The sequence below is a fragment of the Neolamprologus multifasciatus genome, chromosome 7 (assembly GCF_963576455.1).
Source record: "Neolamprologus multifasciatus chromosome 7, fNeoMul1.2, whole genome shotgun sequence".
Classification (NCBI taxonomy): domain Eukaryota; kingdom Metazoa; phylum Chordata; class Actinopteri; order Cichliformes; family Cichlidae; genus Neolamprologus; species Neolamprologus multifasciatus.
In genome coordinates this window covers 18302572-18330472 of record NC_140445.1, presented here as the reverse complement: position 1 = coordinate 18330472, position 27901 = coordinate 18302572, and the positions used below count along the sequence as shown (strand labels likewise).

The following is a 27901-nucleotide window of genomic DNA, read 5'->3' as shown; positions in this document are numbered from 1 at the left end:
TCAAATTGTCTCATTGAGATTTAAATTATTTTTCCACAACCATTTAAAACATGTTACAGTTTGGGCACAAATTACAGTAAAAGTTTAAAACTAGTCCAGATCTCAGTGTGTTCTCTTGTAGTTCTTGCGTGATGTTTGATTTATATTTCTAAAGTTTCCTATGTTGTTCCTGATGATTACCAGGTACCAAAAATATGAGATAATAATAACCATAAACATCACAAACAAGCATGTTGTAAACACTGCTTATCTAACACAGCCCTTTTCCTCCTCTACAGATGTGGACATTCTCCAAAAGTTGGGGCTTAAGGGAGAGAGGACATCACGCAGTCTGCCGGCAGGAGTCATTCCGTTCAGATCGGGGATCATCCTCAACCAGCGGGCGCATATTGAGGCTCCATTGCGATCAATCTTTCCTCCGGCCATCTGGCCTAACCTCACGCTGGTCCTGAGTGTACGCTCTCACCGTATCAACAGCGCTTTCCTTTTCACCCTGCTCTCAGACCACAACAAGCTGCTTCTTGGTCTACAGCTTGTACCGGGAAACCTGGTCCTACACACGGGACCAAATACCTCTGTGGCACTGCCCTATGAGCCCCACGATGGCCAGTGGCACCAGCTGGGTCTGGGAATTAATGGACAGAGAGTGACTCTATATGCCTCCTGCGGAGGGCAGAGTGTTCATGCAGACTTTGGGTGGGACAGTGAAAAGGGGCTGGCTCCAGAGCTCCATGGCTCGCTGCTGCTGGGGAGGACAAGCCAGCAGCAAACTTCAGCACACTTTGAAGGAGCCATTTGCCAGTTTGATCTGGTCCCTTCTGCACAGGCAGCTCACAACTATTGCAGGTACATTAAGAAACAGTGCAGGGAAGCTGACACGTACAGGCCTAACCTTTCTCCTTTGCTGCCTATCGTACCAAGAGAAAGAAACATCACAGCTACTGTTGCTACCCCTAAACGTGGTAGCCCAGTAAGCGCCAGGAAAACCACAGGGTTCAGCCTTGCCAGGAGCGCTGCTGCTGCAGCCTCAGCTGTCAGATATGTGGCCCCCACCCAAACGATAAAACCGAACCAAGGGACCATCATCCCAACGACTCTGTTGGGAACTGTGATACCAGTTACAGACCAAGTTGGTTTGGTTTCACCACCTCTCAAGACCAGAACCAGCACTGTCACAACACCACTCAGGACAGGAGCACCACCCACGAAACCATCAACGGCAAGACCCTCCAGTCCTAAAGCTTTTAATCAGAAACCCTCTAAACCTACTCCATCAAAATCCACTTCATCAAAACCCACTCCCCCAAAACCCACTTCATCAAAACACAGTCCACCAAAACCCACTCCATCAAAACACAGTCCACCAAAACCCACTCCATCAAAACACAGTCCACCAAAACCCCGTCCCTCTAAACCCACTTCATCAAAACACAGTCCACCAAAACCCAATCCCTCTAAACCCACTCCATCAAATCCCAGTCCGATAAAACCCACACTCTCTAAACCCACTATGTCAAGACCCACCCCTCAAAACAACCCAAAAAATGCAAGTGTGGGAACAAGCAATTCAAAGAAACCTACGATACCAGTCAGTACCAGCACCAAACCCTCCAAGACAAAGCCTAAACCTGCATTATTAGACCAAGGTGCAGTCCCAAAGAAACCCCAACCCACCAGAGCCAGTAAAACTCCTCCCAAGTCTAAAGTTACATCATCGAAAGCCACTCTGTCCAAACCCAAACCAGATTCTCTAAAAGATGCTCCTTTTAAACCAACAACATCAAAGATCAACCGCTCAAAATCAGCCACCCCCAAACCTACAGCTGCTAAAACCCCTAAGCCAACAAAGCAACCAATGACCACCAAGGCTCCAGTCACCCCAAGACCTACTAAGCCTTCATACAACCCAGTTACACCACCTGCTACTGATGGCTTCCAGAGCTGGGAGGTGCCACCTACGCAGTTCTCCATGCTGGTAGAAGCTAAGGGAGAGAAAGGAGATATAGGATCGCAGGTAAGAACTTTTGGTCAACCTGAGCTGTTTAGTGAGACTGGTTGTGTGCAAATGCTACAAGAAAAAAAAATCTATATCAGCACTGGTGTTTTGCAAAATCAAGGTGAGCAAGCAGTGCACAGACTATGTCTCATCTCTGTGCCTGCAGCTGTGTGTGGCAAGTTTACATTAGTAAAGCAATAAAAGTGAATGGAGCTTTTCTTTTAGCTCATCCCAGTCTGCCTTGGTCTTTGTCACTGGTAACAAAGACCAGTGCAGTTTTGATTTAGGTGTTTTTGGGTTAGAAAAAGACCACACAGATATTTAGGTTAATATGGAACAGTCTCCTTTGCCACAGAGGTTTGAAGCCCTGCTATATTTCTCTAATTCTTTTCACCTTACTCCATGCACAGAGCCTTCCAGTCTGGCTGTGACATGTCAGGTCTGACACCTTGCCGCCTCAGCACCAGATTCCTCTTTCAGAGAGTTCTGGTGGAGGTTGCATGGTCTCTTTTCAAAGCCAGGTCCAGGTCAAAGGTTAAAGCAGTCAGCAAACATTCAGCTTCCCAATACAGGCGTTAAGTTAGGCGAGGCCCTCCTTCAGCATCAGAACATGTCTCAGAAAATGTGCTTGTCTCCACGAAGCAGAGAATACCTTTGTGTACACAACTGTCTACACAGTTTCCCAACTCAAAATGTGGTCAGAATGATCAGACCACAATGTCTCTGTCAGTGTCTCTTGGGTGTGTTCATACTTGTACCTGTGATTAAGTCATCTTAGTGTAAAGTGCAAGCAGGGCCTGCTCGTTTGATACGTGTGCCTTGCTTATTCTTTGCAGCAGCCTGTCATTTGGTGCTGTAGACTGCAGAATACAGTGTGTCTAGGGCTCGCTAATTTACCTCTGTAGTGATGTCCAGTAGATGCTTTACTGTCATTAAGGTGAGCCAAGTTGCTGGCATTTAGAAACCAGGACCTGTAATCTTGATATGAAGTGCAGTCATTTACCGAAGAAAATAAATTGTAGAAGGATCAGTAAGGGAAGTTTGAAGATTATTTACCAAAGGACTGTCTGGCACATCCACAAGTGCTGATACTGTGCTGGGGCTTATGCTAAATGTAGGTTAAGTTGCACTAAATGTAGGGTAGGTTGTGGTGGAGTTCTGGCCCTGAAGTACAATAAAGCCATAGAAATGCTCTAGGCTTTATCTTAAAAGTGCATGAAAATGTGCATTTTGCCTGACTTCAATGACTGGGTAAGATATTATGAGACTGGAAGACCTATTTATTTTAAATGTGGATGCCTGCACATACACGTGCCTCCTTCTCTGTCTCTGTGTAACTGTGTAGTACCATCAGAGATCCCAAGTGAACCCAGTTATGGTTTCCTCTCAGTATGGATCTTGAATTATTTTTTTTTTACGCATGCCATTAGTGTACTGTGCCAACTCTTTTCCCAAGAGCACAACATTTTATGTGCACGCTTTTCTTGCACACCTTAAGAGCCTTTAACAGTTACAGCAGAAGTGTGATTTGGACTTCCTGTTGCACAGAAACAGAACTCCAGCTGCCAGGAGAAACATCCAGCTCGGGCACATATACATGCTGCAGTTGCTCTTCTGAAGCACCTTTGGCGCCTCACTCCTACCATGAAAAATGGTTTCCTTTGACATCTGCTCCACTGCATTTTTTTGAGATTGAATTTGAATCTGAATTGACTGTATGGAAACATACTTCTGTGCTGAGTTAAAGTGCACTTTCTATATAAGCTTTTAGAAAGGAAACCTTAAAAACGCGTTTTTCAAACTCGCCAAGCACGATTTTCATCGCTGTAAACTTAGAAGCAGAGTTTTTCGTGTATCAAAGGACAACTCTGTGCACAGCAATGCACAATTCATATATGCAGACGAGCACAGCCAGCATAACTGAAAGCATCCTTTGCTGAATTTGAAATGCAGAAGCCTGAACAAATTGTCTTAGAGAAAAGAAATGAGGTAGGATTGACAGGTGCAAAAAGGAAAAGACAGTGAAGTAAATAAACAAACCAGGCTAAGAAAGGAAAGCCGAGGCAGGGGGTGTAAGTGTGAAGACGGACAGTGGTGTATGTTGACGTTGACAGGTCTTCAGGCCACCATGGGGCACACCACCTGCAACATTAAGGGTGGTCTCTACTTAGGAGGTCATTGCGGAGGAGGAGATGGTTCCAGCACAGTTATAAATAAATAAATAAATAAATCAGAGAATAGACAGACACACTTTATGCAGGTAGTGACTATTATTAGAATAACCCTGAGGATCAGACATGATGTCTGTGTGTGTAAAGAATGAGTTGTGGTTTTCTTTATTTAAATTGTTTTTGAATTAGTCTCTAGTTTCTTAAATTCTTTTTGAGAGCTAAAATGAGTCAATATCAAAAAGCGAGATGCTGCTTCTTTTTCACTACTCGACTATTTATGGATTTTTTTGAGGACAAAATATGTAAAACATGTTATATAAACACTTTACTACTAGATGTTTTAACAACCAGAAGCCCACATTGTGGCCTGTTTTGCCAAAATGATCAAAAATACTGTTTTCCCTCATTTCTGCTTTTTCTCCCTCTTTTTCAATTAAAAGAAAACAAATGAGCACGGGCCTGATATAGACACACAGGGGCATTGAGCGGTGCAGGAAATGACCTGTTATTTCTAGTGTTTCTACGATTTCCTGCCACAAGGGCTCAAATCCTCTCGATGGCTAAGGGTGAACTCTCAACACCTTGAGATGGAATTACTTCAGAGGGAAAAGGTGTCGCTTTGTGTGTGGGGTTTTTTCACTCTGTGGATGAATGGCAGCCTCTGTGATGTAGATGAATCCACCGAGAAAATGCATTGGAAGAGAGTCTGGTTCTGTCAGTGTATGCTAAATGAATATACTTAGTCATTGTGCTGTATAACTGGTGTATCAGACTGCAACACTAACCAAATAATCTTTCTGTAGGGGCTGCCTGGACCTCCAGGGAAGCCAGGCGTGCTAGGCAAGAGGGGTCCTCGGGTAAGTGTCTTTGACCACCCCCTGACACCTCCAACCAGATCGAACACATTTTCATAAAAAACGATTCTGTCTGTTGTTGAGGGGTTTTTTTGTTTGTTGTGTTTTTAAATAAATGTAAATAAGTGTCTGTTTTATCCTACCTGTTGACCTAAACCTCAAAGGCAAAACAGCCACAATAACCAAACAAGACAGTCATGAAAATAAAAGCCTTCCAAGTCCCTCCTATCAACCCGGCGCTCACACATATACTCACACACAAAGTCTTCCTATGCAGACAGATTGACCATATTCAGCATGGGGATGCGAGTGCTGACCTCCCACCCCTGAGCATAAACAGGAAAGCTTCTATAAAGACGGTCTTTGAAAAGGCTGCCTGTGCCACAGGATGCCTAATAAAAGCACTGTAAACAGACAGAGAACACATGGCTTCACTGGATTTTCTACTTCCGACTGAACTGTTGCAGCAGACTGCACCAACACTCCATAGGAATCCCATTCTGGGCTAATGAAAGACTTCTTTTTTCCAAGGAAGTTAAATAAATCTAGTCTTCTTACAGGAACTCTCTTCCTCTGTTTCTCACTTTCTGTCCCATAAAATGTAAGGATTCAGCCTGACATTTGTTTGTAACCATGACGGCAGCACGTTTGCATTGCATTGTTCATAGATGGCTTTTGCCCAAACTGAAATATCAATAACCCTTTAATGGATTGTAATAAAATGTGTTCCTCTTACCCAGTAGTACCCATAGAGGGAAAAAACAGTAGCAGTTTTAACACATACTGTGTTGATTTACATAAAATTTACCATTTTTTTCTCCTTTTGTTTTTGTCTGAAAAATTACATCACCCCCACCAATCAACAACTTGTTGTATCCTATCAGCGCATTGCATTATCCCCTAATGTCAATTACCTCATTGATATTAGCGCTTAGCACAGCTGTGCCTGTGGTATTCCTTTTGTTCTTGGTGTTAAACTGTTAATTACAAGGAAGGTACTGCAAACCTGCATTAAAAAAAAAAAAAGTCTGACATTTTATGCACTACACAGTAATTTCAGATATCCTTTATATTTTTATTTGTTGTTGTTTAAGTATAATATGTACTACGTGCTTGTTCCTCCATGTCTGCAAGACCGTTAAGCTAAAGTCTCTGCGATCCCCAGCGCCACTACATATGTATGAAAAGCTCTTTGTCTGGCTCTAATTAAAGCTATTTAAGCCCAATCAGCACCTCCCGTTCTGTCTGTAGTACCAGTTTCACCACATTGGTCCCTCTTGTGGGATTTCTTATGATCCAAATCAAACTTACCGGGAATGAAGAGAGCTGCGTGAAGCCAGTCAAGCCAAGCATGAGTCTGAGTGGAAATATTTTTTGCGCAAGAAAGCTGAAACTTTCCTCCAAATGTATTTTGGAAATTTACAAGGAGAGCTGTTAAAGCTTTTTCTAAGGAACACTTTCTCTATTTTGGACTCGTAAGCAATGAATGCGTAAGATAAATACAAATAAACAGAAGGATAACTTTGATAACTTCAGTAGTTTAAGCAGGAAAAATGTGCTGCAGCATAATCCTTAATCTCTGGTTGGATCCCAGGCTGGGCATGACTTCTCAACTCTAACTTGCCCTTGATAAAGCTTTAGCATATGGCAGTGACCCCTTACCATCATCATAGCTTAGAAGTGGCTTTTGTCAAGCTCAATAAACTATCTCAGCAACAGCATCTCGCTTATGTCAAGATAGATGTTGAACTGCTGGTGGCATTCTCAGTGGAAGTGGTTGGTTTGCAAAGGGCAAGCAAGGAAAAGAAGTCATTTTCAGTAAGGATGTATTTATAAAGGCCATCAGTTTTGATTCCACTTTAACAGGGGTCAGTTGCAAACGCGCTGCCAGTGTGATTTATTTTACCCCACACACTTGGGCCCATAAGCGCTCACATGGGATTGTATGCGTGCTACAACACTAATCCCTCCGTGCAGCACAGACATACCGTATGTGGGTGAGTTTACAAACTGCCTATATAAAGAGTGAGACAGATTATGGAGCTTTCCTGTAAACAAAAGCATTTATCAAATTTAACTGCTGCTGCCATGTGTGTGTGCAAACATAGAAAGCCACACACACACATGCTAACATGCACTCTGCGCAAAGACATGCTATGCAAACTCTCCCCTCTTAGCCAGATGTATGTGTGGTTTCAATTTAGGAAGGGAAATTTACTTGTTGATCACTTACAAATTTGAATATATGGTGCAGATTGCTTAGTCTGCAGGGTCACAGGTAGGTTCTTTTGTTTGAAAGACTAGTTTCTGATAAAAGAGCTCTACCAGGTTTGACCTTCTGTAGCCTGGGATTACTGGAAGTCTGCATGATGACACACAGAGCACCATTGAGCCCAAGAAGAACCAACCATGAACCTTGACCTCTCATCCCACACATGAGAGTGCGAGATGCCATCTCTATGGCAACAGATGTGAGTACAGAGACCGTTGCTCAGTACCCATGAATAGTCGGGCCGAACTTTTTCGAGTGTATTTGAGGGTATATAATGACGACGATGGTAGGAGGGTGTGAGTGGAAATGTGGATGCATCGTCAGCGCACAGGCCTATATCTATCTGAAGCCTGTGTGTGTGCGTGTGTGTGTGTGTGTTTGTGTGTGTGTGGGTTCATCTGGAAACTGCTGGGTCAAAAGGGTCTTTGTGTGGGTGAAAATATCTCTGTCACCCATCTTTCCTCCTGCATTCCCTCCAAACCACTCCTCTGTCGCTAACCAAATTTCCCCTACCCTGCTTCACCTGTATGCATTCAGATCCCAGATCGGCATATGGAATAGGAACCTGGAAAACTTTAAAGAACTTTCAAATGACAACATGTGCTCCTCTATTGGGCTGTTTCGGTAACACCACGCAACAGATCAGCTTTTCAAGGGTCTTTATAATCCCTAGAGTAAACTGTGTGAACGGGTCTTTCCTCTGGAACAACTTTGTAATGAGCTCCGGGACTATAAAAATCACAGACCAATCCCCTTTTGGGCACTTTGTTTTGGCATAAAAACTACATCTAGGTTTCCATCTTAATTTCCAAACTTGTCATTCACATTATTAATTATTACTATTATTGTTTTAAATACCTAAATAATACTTTAGACTTTTACTCGTTATTTCCTTTTTCATATGCTAAAAATGTTGGCACAGAAGCAGTTCATTCATCCCCATCTGCTTCTGTTATTATAGCATTTGAGTGTAATTCATGTGGCATTAAGCTGCAAATTCCACTCTTTTTATCCAGCAGTGGCGAGGTCTGTTTTCAAACTTTTGACAAACAGTGAAATATCTTTAGGGGCAAAGGTTCGAGTGTCTGTTAATGCTTGGTGGAATCTTTAATTATGAGGACATCCAGCAGTTTCACATGCTCTCTTGATCTAATGTTAGTTAATCAGACACTGCCCCGTCTGCTCTCATTTGGCACGGCATCATACAGAATCTCTTTTATCTTTAATATGGTGGCTGTACATACATTTAAAGTCTCTTTTACGAGCTAGTGTTGAAAGTCAGAGTATGTTTACAGCACAGCCCATCAAAAGGCCTCACCTAAAATATTCTGTGTGTGAACGTGACTTTGGGAGTGATGTCACGTATCCAATTTTAAGTGCGTATGGTGCATGTGTTGGCTTCAAGTTGCACATATGTTGTTGGGCATTTTGGTATATTTAAGCATAGGTATTTATATACAATATGGTAGCATATGATGAAACATTAGAAGCTACCATTTGTTTAGATTTTCACCATTTTGTCTCCAAAGAACTGGAATAAATTACACAGAGCTAGCAGTACTATTACCGCAGGAACCACAGCAACGCCCTGTATTGCTGTTCAGAGGTTGGTGGCTTTTTATTTGATAGCCCTTAGCTTGTGTGTGCCCCACCCTGGTCTTCTCTAATTAGACACCTGTTGCGAGAGAGAAGGAGCAAGACGCGGAGGCGAGAGCACTGCAGCAAATGTTAGTGCCAGCCCATGCCTACTAGAGCACTGACCAACCTGTGGTAAGCCACAGGGTTAATTTTGAATCATGTAATTCAAACTTGTCTTGTTTGTGTAAGTTTATTTAGGGCACAACAGGGACCCTTAATGCTGTCTGGACAGACCAGCTCTCGAGGAATGCCAGCTGTATACAAAACCAAAAATGAAAGGGGAAGCATGTGGGAGGACAAGAGGCGAGGTCTTTAAAACTTGAGAATGCTTGGAATGAGAGTATTTCAAAATGGTACTTTTTCTTATTTTCTGTCAGATGCTTACTGCTGCAATTGCACGTGCTCATCTGAAACATGGCCAAAAATTCAAATAATGAGTTCAGCGTATGTACAAATAATGCATGTAAGCCAAAAGCTCAGGCTTCAGACTGCTCTAAGTAGTCAGTTTAGGGGGGGTTTTTTGTTGTTGTTTTTTTTTACTCATGGCTCTCTGTATGATTACCAAGGTCATCCCAAGCATAAGAGAAGCCCCATTTGTTTAATTCTTTTGTTTGTGAGGGGCAACCAATCAGAAGAACGTTGGCTTAAAGGCAGTGGAAGGGTTGTAAAACAGCTTGTTTCAGACGAAGGACGGATGCACAAAGACCCAGTAAGACCCGAGGACTCTTTTGACCTGTGAATCATGCAAAGTAAATGGACTGGTTCTTCTATGGCACTTTTCTACTTGAGCTTTGAAAGCGCTTTATACAGCATGCCTCATTCACCCACATTCATACAAACATTTTTTTATGCCTAAGTGCTTTCTATCTAACATTCACACTCTGATGGATGCATCAAAGAGTAACTTCAGTATCTTACCCAAGAATAAGTAAGTAGATTGGAGCATCCAGAGATTGAACCTTAGTAGATGACCTGAGCTACAGCAAACAAATCAATGCAAAGTTAAATTGAATAAAATCTTTGCTGGAAATTCCTGAGTGTTACTTAATAAGAACCTCGTGTCACCAAGATGCTGTGTTCACCCATCACAAACTCTTGGTCACTTTCATCAAACTGTCCCTTAATAGAAAGATCCGTTCCATCAAAGGCCTGCTGTATGCTGTCATGTCATGTCTGATTTACATGGCTAAATGACCTCCTCAGCATGTCCTGAAGTTCTCCAGAGGCCTGGTAATGAACTAATCATTGGTTCAGGTGTGTTGACCTAGGGTGAGATCTGAAACCTGCAGGACACCGAGCCTCGAGACCTGGAGTTTGACACCCCTGCCTTACATAATAACTTCCTGATTTGTTTTTAGCCACCTCAGTAAAACCCGCTGACCCAGCTCTTAAAGCAGTTTTTGCTCTTTTTCCACATTTTGACTCAATCAGCCCCTGACCCAGGACAGAGCTAGGTCATGGACCCCAAAATGGCACACCATTTGGAGGGCAGGAGTGAGCATTATACAGTAAATTGTAACTCAGAAGAAGAGAGGGGAAGACAAACAGCTATCTAAGTGACGGGGACATAGCAGCCTCACATGCTTTTTTCTGCAGGCTGTTTTTCAAACCCAAGAAAAACTGGTGTGTTTTCACTCTCTGGCTTCCAACATCTTCTTTTAAACCTCCCTGTGGGGGTTACTGGACAGAGTGAGATGGTTTTACATTACAAATGTGCCGCCGCTGTAGATCTTGCTTTGTTTGAGCTCATTTCCTCACCAACAGTCAGTGCAGACAGAAATGCACACCAGTGATCAAATTCAAAATGTTATGAAATGAGATGATCTGTATTACTCATTAAGATCCCTGGAAAATGTGTGTTTGTTTGTGCGGGTGTGTGTGTGTGTGTTGGGGGAGGGCTTGTGGAGTCTGTGGCAAGTGGGGGCAGGAAAACCACATCCATATGGTAAAGCAGCTCCTGAGAGCCCCATTTTTTCCATAAGCATCTACCCCCAACACCAACGCCAAATACCTCATCAGCACACTCACACATACACACACAGTTGATTTATAGGAAAACAGGTTGAGGCTGAGCTTCTCCAGACAGTCTTTACCCCCCACCTTCATCCCTGGTCTCATTCACAGAAGCAAAGCCACAGTCTGCATCAGCTCTTTTTTTATGCAAATGCGTGATCTTGATCACCTTTTGATTGTGTTTTACTCTTTCTCATTTCAACACAGGGCCCCCCTGGTCCACATGGAAACCCTGGGAGACCCGGTCCACCTGGACTCAAGGTACACATCTAGTCTACCCTCTGGTCCTGCGTGATCCAGCCATGTTGATTTTCCCATATGAAGTGGTTACACGATTGGGTTTTTGCCTATACTGCTATTTTACTATGATGTAATGTGAATGATAATCCCATGAGAACATGTTCGATTTACATTTTTCTATATCAGCTGGAAACCCCTACAAAGCAAAACAGTAATGGAGTTTGATGGCAGAAAAATAAAGGAAACTTCAGTTCACAGCAGGGCTGCAAGTACCTGGCAGCTGGAGTGCAGAAGCTGTTTCACTTTAGCATGTGTGCTGAAGAGATCAATGTTAGGATTCCCATTTATACTTGAATTGTTCTGCAGACTTTTGCAAGCGACTGAGGTTTTTATGTTGAAAGGTCTTGAGGTCTTTAAGGAGAAAATATATAAATATATGTATATATAATATTTTCTGCATTCCTGATGTAATTGATTTATGCCTTTGCAAATACCCTTAACCTCTGACATTGTGTGCTTACATAATAGAGTGAGGGCCTGCACCTAAAAGTGCATTATTAAAAAAATGGAAACTTTTCCAAACCTTCTAGCTATTATCATACCCTTTTATTTATTGATTGCACTCAGATTTGTTGCTTTCCAGCTGAGAGGTAGATTGGAAGGGCGATTTCTCTGCAGTGTAAGAAAGGCTGCTGGTTAGCACGCTTAATAACAACACTGGAAACAGAAGCAAACTGTTTAAAGCACCTCTAAGTCTCATGAGTTACAGATAAGGTCAGGCATACACGCACACGATGGAATGATCAGCAGCAAAGGTTTAATGAGAACTTTGGTATATTGTGAGACAGACTGGTGTGGGCCAAGCTTCTTCTTCCTGGCAAGTGTGTTGAAAGAAAGATTATGGAGTGTTTGATGTCTCTGGGTGCACCACAATCTTCGTTCTTTCATCATTAATAAACGAGACAGAGTTGTAAATGGCAGGGGTCCGAAGGGGAAAGAGAGGGAGTCAGCACTCAGTGTAATTTCCGATCCGTGGCTTTGATGTGCTGAAACCCCATTATTGTTACCTGCTGACAATGAAGCTTGGTCTGTCTGTGTGTGTGTGTGTGTGTGTGTGTGTGTGTGTGTGTGGGTGTGTGTGTGTGTGTGTGTGTGCGTGTGCGTGTGTGGAGGCCACTAAGTAAAGCATGTGTTACTAAATTTGTCACACTACAAAGATTTTACTTTTTATCTTTAAGTATGTGATGTATAGAGGGACCCCTTTATGTCCTTTAAGTCTTCCACAAAAAGAAAATATGTTCATATTTTATTCATATAATAAATATGTTTGACTTCACCGTGTGAGTTTGGTGATTTGTTTGTTTCTCCCAGGGGAACAAAGGTGACCCTGGAATCTCACCTGGACCAGCACCCAAAGGAGAGAAGGTATAATATCCTCCCTATACTTATTTTCCCCATTAATTTGTAATGATGTCCTGTTTGGCTCTAAGCGCATTTCTGATTGCTGTGTGTGTGACCTCACTTTCCTCCACACTTGGCCTTTAAACATTCCCACTTTGTATTCCAGGGAGACTCGGGGATCATTGGCCCAGTTGGAATGATTGGCCAGCCAGGTCGAAAGGTAAGACTTGAACTGCTAATGTCCTTCCAGAGCTTCTCAAAACCCTTTCATCAAGTTTACTCTCAGTAAACTGAAGTGAATTGTTCTTAAACACCTATTTACCAACTGAAAAGCGAGCAAAGCGTTTGCATCTGCAAACTATGAGCAGCAAGGCCCGAGGCAATGCATGAGTCACAATGTGTATTTGTAATGTGTCTGTGTGTGGTGTTGTTTGTGTTTAACCTGCTCATCTTTGTAAAAGTATCTCTACTCATCTTCTTCTTCCCAATTCTCTCCATTTTTGTTTTTCCTTTTTGTGCTCGCCAGTTTGTCTAGTGGATCCTGCAGAGATCTGGCAGGAAGGCTGCCACAGGAGATAAAGGGGTCAGACTTTTTTTTCAAAGGGGAAAAGAGAATGGGAATCATGCACTCAGTCATCAAATTGCTAGTGTCTTAAATCTTACTTAAGGCACGGCTTGAATGATTCATAAGTCCAAGGAAGTAAAATGTAGGGAAGACCTTCTGGTAGACAGAAGTGTAACAAGCACAGACTGAGATTAAGACCAAGTTGAATGTCTGGGTTGCGTATGCGTCTCTGTGGGCATGAATGCATCCCTGTGTGCTTATCTTTGTGAGCGCGTGTGTTACTACTTGTTAATACTTGTTCCCTGAGGGCGCTTCAGCAGTTGAAGTTTAAGTGAACGAATTTTGGCTCAGTACATGTGGAAAAGATACAAACAATCAGCCAAATGCAATGTGTGAAAATTAAATGTGGTTTCTTGGTTAGTGGTTTGAGAAAGGATGCAACACATTCCCTAGAGTCATATTTTAACTCTAGGGGAACCACCTTTAACATCATTTTCCAATATACAGGGTTACGTTTTAGCATTGCCAATGTGAGAAGAACAGAAAATTTAGGGTCCGAATTTAAAAGTAGGTTGGGTGGTGAATGACTGGGGCTCCTTTACGTTCACTCTCTATTTTTGACTTGCAGTTACATTCAAACAACTAAACTCAGTGGTTAGATTCAGGGGGAAAGTTAGGGTTGTCGTGTTGAACACACACTAAGAGCCCTATTTTTCCCATCTGCGTCAGGTTTCCTTCGATACCGTGGTTACGCATCCTTGGTTAACATGGTTACCCATTCTGTAACGATGACTACGTCAGTGGACTGCTTTTTCCCCTTAATCAGCGTTTTAAACTCCACTCCACTCCAGTTGCAAAACGATGTAAAAATTGTCCAGGTTATTACAGTGTAATATGCTAGGTACCTGATCAAGTGTCACTTTGTAATGACTTAGGAGTGAGAGCAGGTTGAGGAACAAGAATTTGGCTGTAAAGACTTTAACTTGTAAACAATGTAAACTTAGTTATGAAGTCATATAACACAGTGAATAAACTACGAAAGCTAGAATAAAGGAGTGGAGCCTGACTCACAGTTTCATATAGTAGTGCCAAGTAAACTCCAGCTGATGGCAGTTAATTAAATTGAATACCTCTGAAATATGACAGATATAAACAAAGACCGCATGTGAGCCAGAAAAATGTTGGGAACCACTTCAGTTTGATCTTTGTGCTCGCTTCCAGTCAGCATCAAAATAGTTCCTTTCACCCTTTTTCCAAGTAAACTGTTGCAAACATATGTCTGATAAATGAAAAGAAGATCCTATTAAAAGCTTCCAATCACATCATGCATCAAATGCAGCTGAGCCGTGCACATGTCTTAAACAAATTAGGTCAGTAATTGAATAGTGCAGGTTGACTGTATGCCTTTCAGACTAGGTGTAAAGCACTTCTGGCTGTATTTACTTTCTTCCCAGAGCCACAGTGCTCTGTAACACAGTGTCAGACTTCAGCTGGATGGCTACCTCGGGCTCCACATATGGCTTTTGTTAGGTGTCTGCTTTTCTGCGTGTGTTGTGTGTGTGTGTCTTAGTCCATTTGTATGTCCCTGCCTCTCTCTTTCACACACACTCAGCCAGAATGGAAACAAAAAAAAAATGTAAGGCTGGTGGAAAACATTCACAGATTCCTTTAAAACGAGCAATTTGAAGATTTATCAAGAAGTTAGTGCCTTTTAACTTGGCCAAGGGTGACTACACAGATTAGGTCAGATTATTTAAGACAGTGATTTGTTTGTTAGCATAAATGTAAGATCACTTTAATGTATGCACTGTATACTTACTTTTTTACCCACGACAGCACTTTCCGCTTATCTGCATGCAGTCCAGAGGTGGAGCAAACTGCTTTAATAAAACCCAAGGGCACATTATAGCTCAAATTATCAGAATGACATCATAGACTCTTGACTAGGGAGGCGTAACCATAGCAACTTCATCCACACACACACATACACATACACAGAGACTGACATCACCAAAGTATGCCTCAGGTATTGGTCAATGAACCACAGACAACTTGACTATAAAGGAAACTTGTTAAAGTAAGCACAAGGAGGCAACTTCCTTTCCGTACACAAACACAAAGAAGCTGATTAACCCACTTCCTGCAGTAAACAAAGCACAATAACTTGTTGTAGTTATCGGCTATCCACTGTAGCAGCAGTTTCCTTAAATGAATCTCCATCCTTAATGCAACGCTGTGACAGGCGTGTGAGTCAGTCTCCAAAGGGTACTCCTCAAACAGGCCTTGTTCTGTTCATTTTCAAGGTGGAAAGTCCCAGACGCATTTCGCCCTGATGTAGATCTCTCCATTTCCACAGAAGCCAGATGAACACAAAGAGAATGCAATATTTGAAAACAAATAACATTTATGGGCATTGCATTTCCCTCGTAGGCCACCCTGAAACACCTTCGTATTGCTCTTGTGTTTCTAGCTGTTTAACTTTCTCTGTCATCGTTTGCTTGTTTTTCTGTGGTTTAGGGAAACAGGACAACAGCAACTTTTCCTTTCTTCTCCTCTGTGTTTTTGCCCTCCACTTTCTCTGTCTCACACACAAACACGCACAAATATCCAGCCTCTAATTCATCCTTAGCCGTGATGTTTCGACCGGGAATTCTGGAATTTGGCTTCTGGGTTTTTGGGGTTTTTTTTCCGTGGAAACTTTAATGGAGGAAACAGTGGTACTTTAAATGTGTGATACTAGAGTGTGATTTTACACTGTCTGACAAGCCAAATATGTTCCGCTCTGTACAACATTTGTTCTACCAGGCAGGCTCTGAATGGTTTTTCAGTATGGTGAGGCAGGGTCAGGGACAGGGGACATACACAGGGCCAAACCTCAACTACAAATCCACAGTACAAGCCACGCGTCTCACCTTACTGCCTGCATGCCCTGTGTCTCATCCCAGGACTAGATGATCCGTCTCTCCTCACTTTCTGCCTGTCTCTTAAAGTGTCCATACTTTTTTCACCTGAAAGTCGAGACATACCGTCGAGCAGAGTAATATCTATTTGCTGGGCCTTCATGCCAAATGAAGCTATTTAAAACTATGTTTCTTATTGACATTGTTTGCATTGACAGCCCATAGGGATGTAAGGAACGATATATGAAGATTCTAAATTCACATTACTTTGTTAGGACTTTGTTATGTACATTACAGTAACTGGTTAAAACCATTTAACACAACAGTTTGAATATATGCACAATGAAATAGCAAAAACCTGCACTTTCCACTTCTTTTCCACATCTTAAAGTTTTCTGTTAATGACTGTAGGACAATAAAGGATTTATGTCCTGTGGGTGATGTAGGTGTCATCACTGCTAAGTGCAGGTTCAAACCATGTATCTTGAACATAGCTGTAATGGGTATGTTAATCAGCACGGTCATCGTTGCTTTTAGCAACTGAATCGTCTGAAAATGTTCATAATTTGCCAGAGATTGTGCAAACTTTTAAAGACTACGAGAGCCTGAAAAATAGAAATATGTAACCAGTCAATATGGATTACTTTCCAGACAGCTGGAAAGTAATCCATAAACACTCTTGTCGACTCAGTGGTTATGCAACATTGTGGGAAAATGTCTTGAGACACTTTGTGGTGTTTATAAAAAGTCTCTGTACTTGTGCTTTTCACATACGTGTTATCCAAATATGTGATTGTTTTACAGCAAGCAAAGTTTGGATACTCTGATGTTTTTCAGTTTTGAAGTCCAAAAGGAGAAGTAGCCTATAATTAAAAGGTAGAATCATATACTGTATTTCATTCCCAGTTCCAGACAGTGTATTAATCATCCTCGTTTCCTTTATTTGTGCATGGCAGTTTGTTGTATGACATTAATCTGTCTGAAGTCCCGTTCCAAACCAAACTCTCTCCATTAAGCTCCTGCTCACTGTTCAAACTAACAAATGCTCCACATGCTCATCATCATCATAATTATGAGAGAATTCAAATCAACCATCATTTTCTTTGCATGTTTTACAACAAATCACTGCTCTGTCCTCTGGTAGCAGTAACAGTGATACTGCATGCAAGGAAACATTGTGCTGAAATTGCTGTGCAGACAGGGATGAGATGAGGAATCTTTTTCCACTGGCTAAATTTCAGCCAAATTGTCCAGTTCCTTCGCACAGTTGTTTGTTTTTTGTCTGTCCCTGCGTGGAGCGTTTATGTTCTCCTGTACATTCAATGTATACATGGAGCCAGACGATTACGCCGAGCAATCATGTGGCTCCATTCTGTAGGGTTTGAAGAGATGAAAGCAGAGATTAATAAGAAGAGTGGTATATTTCTGCTACCAGGGTGCTGCACAGTTCAGTCAGATACACATTGTTTGTGGAGTACAGTTGTTAAGCACACATGAGGTTGGCACTCATTTGAACACCCACAATGTGGGTACAGCAAGTCAAAGGAATGACATGTCATCAGCAGACACAATGTGTCTTTTATTTTCTTTCTGCCAAAATGCGCTTAGCGTTCCCCCAGGGCACTCCTAGGCTTAGCTGGGTAGAAGGGATTGTGCTTATAGAGTGCTACCGGGAGGCTGCTGTAAATGAAAAGCATTCTGGTGGGTTTATCTGATTGAACACACATGCTTGTTAAACAAGTGGCATTGTAAACACAGGCAGCCTGGCGGGAATGGCCACTCTCATTAGCAAGCTCATAATGAGCGAGATAAGGATCTAAGATGGTCTAGCTGAGGTTGAGAGGCTATGGTTAATACACAGGAACCACGGCATCTGTGCATGTGTGTGTTTGTGGTTAGTGGACCTCACAGTACACCATGGGAACATATGCCACTACACATGTTTGTACTACAAGTAAGCCATGTAATAAGATGGGGGGTATAATGTGCATAAGGTGCATGTATCTTCGTGTGTGATTGTGCATGTGCCCATCTGTGCGAATGTGCACACATTTGTGAACTTGTATATGTGTTTCCAAGCTTGAGAGAGGGTTTAGGTCACCGCTTCTTCAGAGAATATATGTTAGCGAAGAAGTGCATAGAAAACAGAAATTAATTTTAAGTAGTAATTAAAAGCCAGTGGTTGTGTCTCAGTATAAACAGACCATATATTTGGACACATGTAAGTAATCATCAGAAAAACACAAATGTTTACCAGCTGGCCACCGTCATAATATTGCACTTTATAATTGGTAAGTTTTCAGACATGTGCAGCATGTGTCTCTGAGTCCATCTGCTCTCTTCTGTGTACCGGTTAGTGATAATACTTTTGCAAAATAAGAAAACCCACAAAAATTCAAGCTTGTGTCACTGTGTCTGTCAGCACCTGCTAACATCTCTACTTGTTTATTTGTGTTACTCATGTATTTTCCTCTCAGCCAAAGGCATCTCCTCCTAGTGGTCTTTTGATGATGTGCACCAGATGATGTGAGGTGAACGTTTTCCAACACAACACAGGGCTTATATGTGTGTTAGACACAGATGAAAGCAGACTTTTAAAAAAAACATAGATCTGCAATGACAATTACAAAAGGTTTACTAGAAAACAACACTTTGCTGACACAGTGTTTAAAATGCTGGGAATGGCAGTTTAAAGTGCTGCTGCGTAGTAGACCGACGAGAGCGATCGTGTAACATAATAAGAAGAGGGATGCTGCGTCCTCTTCTCCTGCTGCAGTCAGTTGACAGAGCAGTGGATAGTTTACAGGAACTCTGGGAGCCTTGGCTTGGAACGCTGAAGCTGTGGTTTAGGAAAACGGGACAACAGGAGTCTTTCCTTTCTTTGGCCGTCTGTTTTTACTTTGTTTTTTTCCCCCTCTTTCCTTTTTTTTAAATCTCTCTCTCTCTCTTGCTCCCTCACTCTATCAAACTGTGGTCTGGGAAGGCATGTCTTCCTACCTTTGATTTAGTTTTTTTTCTTTTTCCTCCAGTCTTTGTCGGGGGTCTGTGGTGCTGGAGTCAGCAAAAACTGCAGGAAAGCACTATGTCAGGCTGTCTTCTGTGTTGCAGTCTGGCCTGCTGCAGGGGGAGGGCCTTGCTATCTGACTTAAACAGGAAGGCATTTATATCCTCAACATGCCATGATCTTGGCAATAGTCTTCCGAAGACCCTGCGAACACAGCCAGTGGAAAGTCTGATCCATTAACAGAAGGGCAGATTGATACCTCACCGCATATGGCACCAAATTTGTCTGTTGGTGCTGTTCGCGTTACCACTTCACTCCACCTATCATTCCCACACATGCTCCTGTGTTTGTCAGGCTTTTTCCTCAACTGTGAATCATTTCAGACTTTCCCACCTCTTTCCTTTTTTTCTGTTATTATTTTATACTCACTTATCATGTGATATTTTGGTTTCTTTAGGGACAGAAAGGTTTCCCTGGCCAACCCGGACTCCCTGGAGAGCCTGTAAGTATTTTCACAGGTGTTCTCTTTTACTTCTGCAACAGCCACCCTCACAGAAAAACCCATGTTCATTTCTATATCTTGTATATTCTCATTATATATTTTGCTTCTTTAACCTTGAATCTCCCCAGATGAACTCTTTTCTTTTAGGCACTTCTCTCTACCTCATGCACATCACATTATCTGCCATGCCATGCCTTCATTAGTGTCCACGTATGTCTTCATTCACGTCCACCTCACTCAAGTCTAAACCCTTGCTCTCACTTCATTCTTCAAAATCAAACCTCAGTCGTCATTCACTCCAGGTGTTCAACCTTTCACTCTGTGTGTATGTGTGCGCGCACCGAGGATGCCAGCTGGGCAGCCAGATTAGATTAGCCTGTTATGAAGCACTAGTGAGGACAGACATCTGGCCAAAGCACTGTGTTAAAGCGATGCACTCCATGATATCAGAACGTGATGCCAAAGAGAGGAAAAAATAGAGAGAAAAGAAACAGGGACAAGCCAAGTAGGCCAACAGGGACACACTCAGTGGCTGCTACTCCGCAGTCCTGGAGAAAGTTTCCCTTTGTGTGTGTCTCTTCTGCTCTGGGCTTGTCGTTCAATCGTCACACTGTCTTACAGCATGTCATACTATGAGTTGCTATGCTATTTTCTAGCAGGCCTTTATTCTTTGTCATATTTCCCAGGTCATTTATCTGTTTGACTTTCCTTAATCTGTGGGAATCCATTCAATGAAGTCTTTTATTCACTGCTAAGTGACGGAAGACATGACTCTGGCTGTTTAGTCCAGCCCAACACTATTTTTAAGCATAGAGCATCCAGCCTTGCGTCCAAAGTTATTTTCAATTGGGCAAGGTCATACTACTGTTTGCATTAAAGAAAGATCTTAGTCATGAAAAGAGAAGTGGAAATTTGATGACATCATCAGTTTGGGGAGTTCCTGCTCTAGTCATTGTAGAGAAGGTACTTTTTACTAATATGCCCTCCCACTCGATTCATCCTCAAACGCCCCCCTGTTTCCCACATAGCTGGTTCCTTTTGATGATGATCACAGTGTAAATCACCATAGTGCCAGCGACCAAGTTAGCAACATACACAGCTATGTGCTGTTGTGTGCAGTAACACAGTGTCTTGATGTCACTTTGTTACTGTAATGCACCACAGGCTGTATTCAGAGCCTAAACCTACAGCTAGTCAGTTAAAGGCCCAAATGTCACAAAGCCAAATTCATGGCGTGTTTTAACTGGCAGCATCATATACCGCATTTATCCGAGAGAGGGAATGGCAAGGAAAGTAAGACACAAACGCTTGTCCTCTGCAAATTTTGAACACAACCTGCTTCTGTGCACATGTCTTATGCCTTCTGACAGTGACATATACAGTACATGCATGCAAACCAAACTGCTAATTAGGGTCTATGGTCTGGAACACATCTGAAAAGTGAGGAGTGAAAGAAAAAAAAAGAAGCTTTTCATGGTAATCAGTGGGAACAATTCAGTGGGGTGGAATGTCACCAAGTTCATTTACACAAGTACTCTACTTAAGCACCAATTTGAGGTACATATACTTTTCTAGAGTGTGTATTTCCTTGCCATTTTAACATAATAATAAAATATGATCTTTTAAATCAAAAAATTTTTTAAAAATGCAGCCGAAGGTTTCTTCCTGTTAAAAGGGAGTTTTTCCTTCCTTCTGCCACCAACTGTTTGCTCATGGGGGGCAGCTGATTGTTAGCATTTTCTCTGTACTACTTTAGGGTCTTTACCGTAGAACATAAAACAGCTTGAAGTGATTTCTGTTGTGAATTGACGCTATATGTATAAATAAATAAATAAATTCAATTTAATTAATAAAAAAAACATATTGGAGATATATAGTTATTATACCTATCAATCACGGCATTTCATCCCATCTGCTTTGTCTACCCCACTGAAACCATTCACTACTATGAATGGCCTGCTTGTGTGTGTTTGTGTTGCTGCAATTTTGATTGCCCGCCCTACCGCTCTCTCCCTCTCCTCCACCTTCTCATTTGTCTCTCTCTTTCTCTCTTCCCCGCAGGGTGAGCAAGGTCCAGTCGGGAGCCCAGGTGCCAAAGGTTATCCTGGCAGGCAGGTGCAGTAAATCCTCTCCTGTGACTGGTACAGTTGTAGTCAGGGCCGTAGTAAGGGCAGAGGGCCAAGAGGAATTAGGTTATGCTAAGCAGATGGCCTGGAGGAAAAAAAACATATTTTGGTAAATACTAAACAGAAGAAAATGAAAAATAAATGCCTCAGAAATTAACATAGAGATCCACTTCAGTATTTAAGCCATAGTTGCTATACAGAAATGTATGGCAGTGTATTATTGTACAGGAGTATTTATTATTGTGTCCTGTCACCTTTTCCCATTGGGGAGGTTTCTGTTATTTTTATAATAAACCTTACCAATTATAATATTAGGATGTATCTCTGTTGCATTGCTTTTTAAAATATTCCATTCTAAAGTTAAACCTGTAGACTTTGGTATAACCCAAATGAAGTACTTCAGGCACAGCTTAAAGTGCAGGGCTGCTAAATTAAATTCCTCTTTTTGATTTTCAGGGTTTACCTGGGCCTATAGGACCAATGGGGCCTAAAGGCCTTCGGGTAAGGAGTCAACTTTCGGCTCTACAAATGTGCTGCTCGAGCTTAGATCTGTCTAAATGACCAGTATTGATGTTTTGACAGGATCACTGAATATGCTTACTCGTCTCATGACATTTATAAAAAGAAATGCACAAAGAAGTTGCTAAATTAAGGGCTTGCTCACAAGCATTAGCATTTTGTGCTAGAAAGCTATTGTTGGATGAGCACTTACTTGAATGCAACACCAGCCAAATACTAGTGTGTATGAAAGCATGCATGGCAGCAGTTGCACCAGCATCCAACACCACACACATAAATAAACACACACTCAACTAGTGTGTGTACCACTGTTAATAGCGTGCTAAACTTAGGAGCCTTCTAGTACAAACATTGTGTTACTGTATACAGACTCTTATTCCAAGACTGGCTGTTGATAAGCCTCCTCATGCAAACCAACACCCTTTAGGCACACAAACAAAAAAACAGACGCGGGTGACACAAACTGATTTTTATGTTGCATTTCAATAAAGGTTCTTTATCAGTTTCCCTTGGCTGCTCCCAAGCCTTCCCCTGCCCCCACTGGCTGGAATTTCCTGTTTAAGCTCAGTTTGAGGCCCTGCTGTCTTAAGGAGGCATTCTAGTCCCCCTTTTGCTCACTGCACTACCTTTCTCTGTTTTCTGCTCTCTTTCCTTTGCTGACTACTACGTATTGTGTAAACTCATCTGACGCCTCGCTTCTAACTAGCACCTGAACTGTTCCTCCAGCGTTCAACTGTGGTGTTTCTGCTTGTTGTCGTCTGTGTGTGTCTCCACCATACTGACAGCCCAGTGTGATGTCCTGGCTATCTTCAGAGATCCCTGGCGTGAGGGTATGTGCCCTTGGACTACATCGTGGAAGCCAGCACCATGCAGTCCATGGGCATATACACTTGCCTCATGGCTTGGTTCTTCATGCAAGCCAACCCAGTCCGTGGTGGACCATCATCCACTGAAAACCAGCCCCAGAGCCATTAGGGTTTTTTTCCTACTGCTTTTATACTATCCAAATACTCATCCATATTCCTCCTGTCTCCTCTTCTCTCCTTCAGGGTTTCATTGGAATCCCAGGCCTTTTTGGCCTGCCCGGTCCTGATGGCGAAAGAGTGAGTCCTTTTCAAATGTATATTTCTCTCAAGCAATCGGTAACTCGGAAAATGTACACGGTCCAGCTGAATCCAGCTAATGGGCCTGCGAAAGGACAGCATTTCTTCTTCTGCATTTTGTACATTCAGCTGTCTTGTTGTTATAACACGAGAAGCAGTCCCCAGCTGTCCGAGATGCTGCTGTATAAAGCTGTGTGGGAGTGTTGATGACTCATAATAAAAGCCCCTCTTTTAAGGCCTTTGAACTGCCTGAACTCACTAAGGCCTCTTACTTCTTTACAGCCATTTGCCTACTTATGACACGGTCCAGAAGGTTGCATCCGCACAGGATAGGCTGTAATCACGACTTGTACCATCTGTAGCCAGAAAGATACACATAAAGCAGAGACTATGCATAGCTCTATTCTTCCAGCAGGCTCTTTTTCTCATTTAATAGACATATGTGCACAATGGAAGCCTAGATCTCTCATAATAGGTTAGAAAATATAGGCTAGGCTGCAGTCAGCTGCTGTTCACATCGGCTGAAGCAGGAGAGGAGACAGGCTTACAGCTATGGCTTTTTAATAGTGTGTTTTGGGCTTGAATCAGTTCTACCCAAAAGTGCTATGTTTTGATTTTGATATGGCTTTTTACATAATGTCTGACTCTGTCTTTCATCTTTGTTTCTGTCTTCTTTTCACCCTTTCTGTTCTGCTTTCTTTTCTACTTCTGCTCTCTCTATCTTGTTTGGATTTTCAGGGTATACCCGGCGAACCAGGGAAGAGGGGCAAGATGGGTAGGCCGGTAAAGTTTTGTCTCAACATACTTTGCAGATAATCTTTCAAAAATGTGATAAATTGTGCTGGATGTGCTCATTTTGAATGTTTGCTTTGTTATGGATGCTGATTATAGCTTTTAGAACCTTAAAGTTCAGAGACAAGTTTGGGGAAAAAAAGAAAGATTTCCTGTATTTGGGTCAGATCGAAACTTTTTCTGCAAAGAATCCAATACATATGAAAATTTCATAAGGTCTGCATTTGCGTCATTCTTTCAATCGGCTAAGTATTTCCATGGCTGTTGGAAGGGTTAACTGCAGCCTGAATAGAGTGGAGTCCCACCAGCCGCATGTCGGGGTCTTGGATGTAACAAGAAAAAGGCTTTTGTTGGAGTAATGGGCTTTCGGTCCCCCCCCAGCATGGAGCCAAGCCATTTGGAAGGAAGCCGCTGATTTTGTTGTGTGTGTCAGATATAGTGTTCAAAGTCAGTTTGACAGAGTGTTTTAGAAAGAGTGTGTAACCCCCAACACACACTGCTGAGATCATTCTGCAGCTGTGGCTTATTGGCTTTTCAGTAAATAAGGCATTTATTGGCCAAAATGTCTAAACACACGCAAGCGAGTGTCCACTATTGTGAGGCTTTTAGAAGTAAATGCTTATTCTGTTATTAGGCAATTGTTTAAGAAGCAGCTGCAGATACAAATTTAGCACATCACAAGTTTGTGGGGCCTTTTGCATTTGATTTGATTGCGTTAGATTTTTTTTTTTTTTTTTTTTGGAGTTTGTATGCGTGGGTGTTCTCCTCACTTAAAGAGGCCTGCATTATAAGATAAGTTTTACAGCCATGAAAACGGCACAGGGATGTAAAAATATCATTATTTTGGTCTGTTTAGTACCAATATCCATGCATTTCTTATGCATAACATCCTTAAAAGACAGCATTAAATGTACAGAAGTAAATTTAGAAATTAAGCACATTTCTGGCCTGCAAAAGCAACTGAAAGACACACACCTATCGTAATCACTGTCATCTGATTTCAGTGCTTTTGCATGGAAAATGGAAAGCATGGACGCTTAATGAGATGATCCCTCAGAGATCATCCCTCTGCTCCCTGATGGAACAGAAGAACCACAAGAACACGAGCCAGACATTTTAATGGCCATCACCAGAGCACTTGTACTCTGTCGAGGAAGCGCACACACACACAGACGCACAGTTTGCCATCTACCAATGAGTCAAGAGCGAATATATCTAAAACCATGGAAAGCTTAAAAAGTTTCCAAAGTGCATTGCCAACATTTCTACATAACCTTTTTTTCTGTTTGGCTGTGTTTGTCTGTTGGTGGTGGTTTTCTTTATCAGGCTCATCTGTTGCAGTTCTTTTATATCAGTTCAGTATCTTGCAGTAAGTGCTGCTGTTGTTTGATCCTTTTTAAGGTTGAGGCTGATGAAAAGGGTGGTCTGACATAATGTGAAAGCAGAAATACACTAAAGGCTCACATGACTCTCCTCAAAGGCTTTTTAAGTACTTGGCAAATCCACGTTTCCCACATTTGTCCTTAGCTCGTACAGCAGCGGCGACAGCTACATGATTCATCTTTTGGGTCACTGTCATCCTTCGTAGATGTGTGTTCCCCCAGCGCTCACAATTTTATCGTGCTATAAAGCAGGCTTCTGTAGCACAATGACCCTACTTTCTTCTTCTTCTTCGTTTTTAGGTAGCATGGTACTCCACCTGCTACAGAAACAATGTGCAATTACAGCAGTTAGTGCTGTTAGGATCGCCTCATTGACCTGATGCAAAGTTTCAGGAGAAACATTTAGAAAGCCTCAGTCAAAGGGATTTATTATTGTCTAAAAGTGAGGTTGAAATGGCATTTTGTTTTCAAGAAACAACCTGCAAAGGAGTTGCGTTTAGTCAGCACAATTTGCTTCTAAGTATAGACAGAGATTTAAATGCAGTATATCTAAATCATCTCCACTCTTGCAGAAATAACTGACATTTTCTGGAGGTAACAGTAATTGGCATTTTGAAACAATGCATTGAGGCCAGAACAGCAGAACCTAGCCATTATGAGTCTTTCTGAATGGTTTGGTTTAAAGTTCCTTGGCTCTGCTGCTTTATGCAGATGTGGTTTCTCTGCGCTAAACCACCAACTGTTAGCAAAGCTCTGATTATCTTCCCTGTTACTGCTAAATGGACAGGGTAATTACTTGGCTTACGGTAGAACAGTAGAACAGTTGGCTACACACAGCCTACAGCTGATAGATTTAATGCTTTTAATGGAGCCATTATACTCTTGTTTTGTGCATATTTCAAATGACTTTATATTTAATGCTATATTTGACTCTGTGAAATTGTTATAATTGCCACACTATTACAGTAGCAGCACTCTTGGCTGTGCAACAGTCAGCAGTATTTGTAAAAGTGCGCTCTGTTCACTTGACTCCGTGGTTAAGGCCATTCGCATTGGCATATTTCCCCCGACTACAATGCACTTCTTTTTTTTTATTTGCATCAGTATTTTTCACAATCAATGCAAATACAATTGCCTTGTGTGCACTAAAGTGACTGTAACTAAATATGCTTATTACAGCAGTAGATCACAAGACTTGTAGAGATGACGCTCCAGAGAATGATCATCCATCTCCAGTGATCATTATCTCTGAAGAGCTTTATACCATCTTTCAGCTTATTGGTTTGTTTTTGCTTCCTTAAATGTGCTGCTTTGGTTCTCTCTCATTGCTTATCTCAATGTGTCATTTGGCCAATAAAGAAGCAACTGAAAACTTCCTGCTCAGGCTATGACAGGCTCCTTCAGTTAGCGAATCAGTGGATTTGGGGGGGTGGGGCAGATTACAGTGGGCATCACATGGCCAGAACCGCTCCTATAATGAATAGTTGTGTCCCTCCATAAATGCTGGATGTGTCTATAAGGAGCTGCTCACCAAATCAATTTGAATGCTGTGTTCACATCTGCGCGTTTCCCCCAAGTTGCCCAAAAATCAGTTGTCTCTGAGCTGAACTAAAAGCAACAGGACATACATTTCTGAATACCTATGTTTGAGTTGCTGTATGTCGCCAACATTAAAGTTCCTCTCTCTGTTTTCAGGGGTTTCCTGGTGACTTTGGGGAGAGAGGACCACCTGGGCCAGATGGAGAGCCAGTATGTCACACGCTTACATACCCACACACACACACCTGATGTTTACTGTAATATTTTCACAGTGCTTGTGGCTAAATCCTCAGTTGGTCCAGCAGTTTGCCTCCGTGTTTGGGTTTTGTTTGAAGTTGTTCTTGACAAGCATTGCTATTGCATTTCATTTCGTGTCATGCCTCCAGCTGCTGTAGATCATTTCCCTTGGCACATATTTTCCAAAAAAAGAAAAAAGAAAAACGCTGTATTAAATGTAGCTTTTCCTATTCGCCGCTTCACAGCCATGAGAAGGTGATATCCAAGAATAGTAAATGATGTAATAGGATGCCATTTTGATGACTCCCCCCATTCATTAATGACGGACCAGCAAAACCCAGTCTGTGGCTTAATTCCGTCCATATGGATGACAAATAATTGGACCGTAGCATTTCCACTATTTTTGATATTCCTACAAATTTGGGACTTCATAAGCCTGTCAGTGAAAACTCTAGAGCAAAAACATAAAAAGTTCCACTTGATGCACACTGAACTACGCATAATAAAAGTGAAGTTAAGTTAACACTTCACCTATCCATTTCTGACTTTTCCAATGAGTCAGGCTTTTAGAGCAGGCAGCTGAACTGCTAATAAATCCTTTCTTGGGCCTGACGTTTATTCTCTTCCTGAGAAAAAGACCCATCTTC

The 27901-nt window shown here is 42.0% G+C and overlaps 1 protein-coding gene across 1 annotated transcript in view; it reads left to right on the top strand.

The window, feature by feature from the left end:
• Positions 1–27901, top strand: part of col27a1a (collagen, type XXVII, alpha 1a) — a 67388-nt gene that overhangs the window by 10460 nt on the left and 29027 nt on the right. Inside the window, exons 3-13 of the mRNA XM_085164983.1 lie at positions 279–2014; positions 4971–5024; positions 11152–11205; positions 12556–12609; positions 12752–12805; positions 19512–19556; positions 21618–21671; positions 22139–22183; positions 23251–23304; positions 24043–24087; positions 27174–27227. Of these exons, the coding sequence (XP_085021109.1) occupies positions 279–2014; positions 4971–5024; positions 11152–11205; positions 12556–12609; positions 12752–12805; positions 19512–19556; positions 21618–21671; positions 22139–22183; positions 23251–23304; positions 24043–24087; positions 27174–27227 (2249 nt within the window). The remainder of the gene's footprint in view (positions 1–278; positions 2015–4970; positions 5025–11151; positions 11206–12555; positions 12610–12751; positions 12806–19511; positions 19557–21617; positions 21672–22138; positions 22184–23250; positions 23305–24042; positions 24088–27173; positions 27228–27901) is intronic.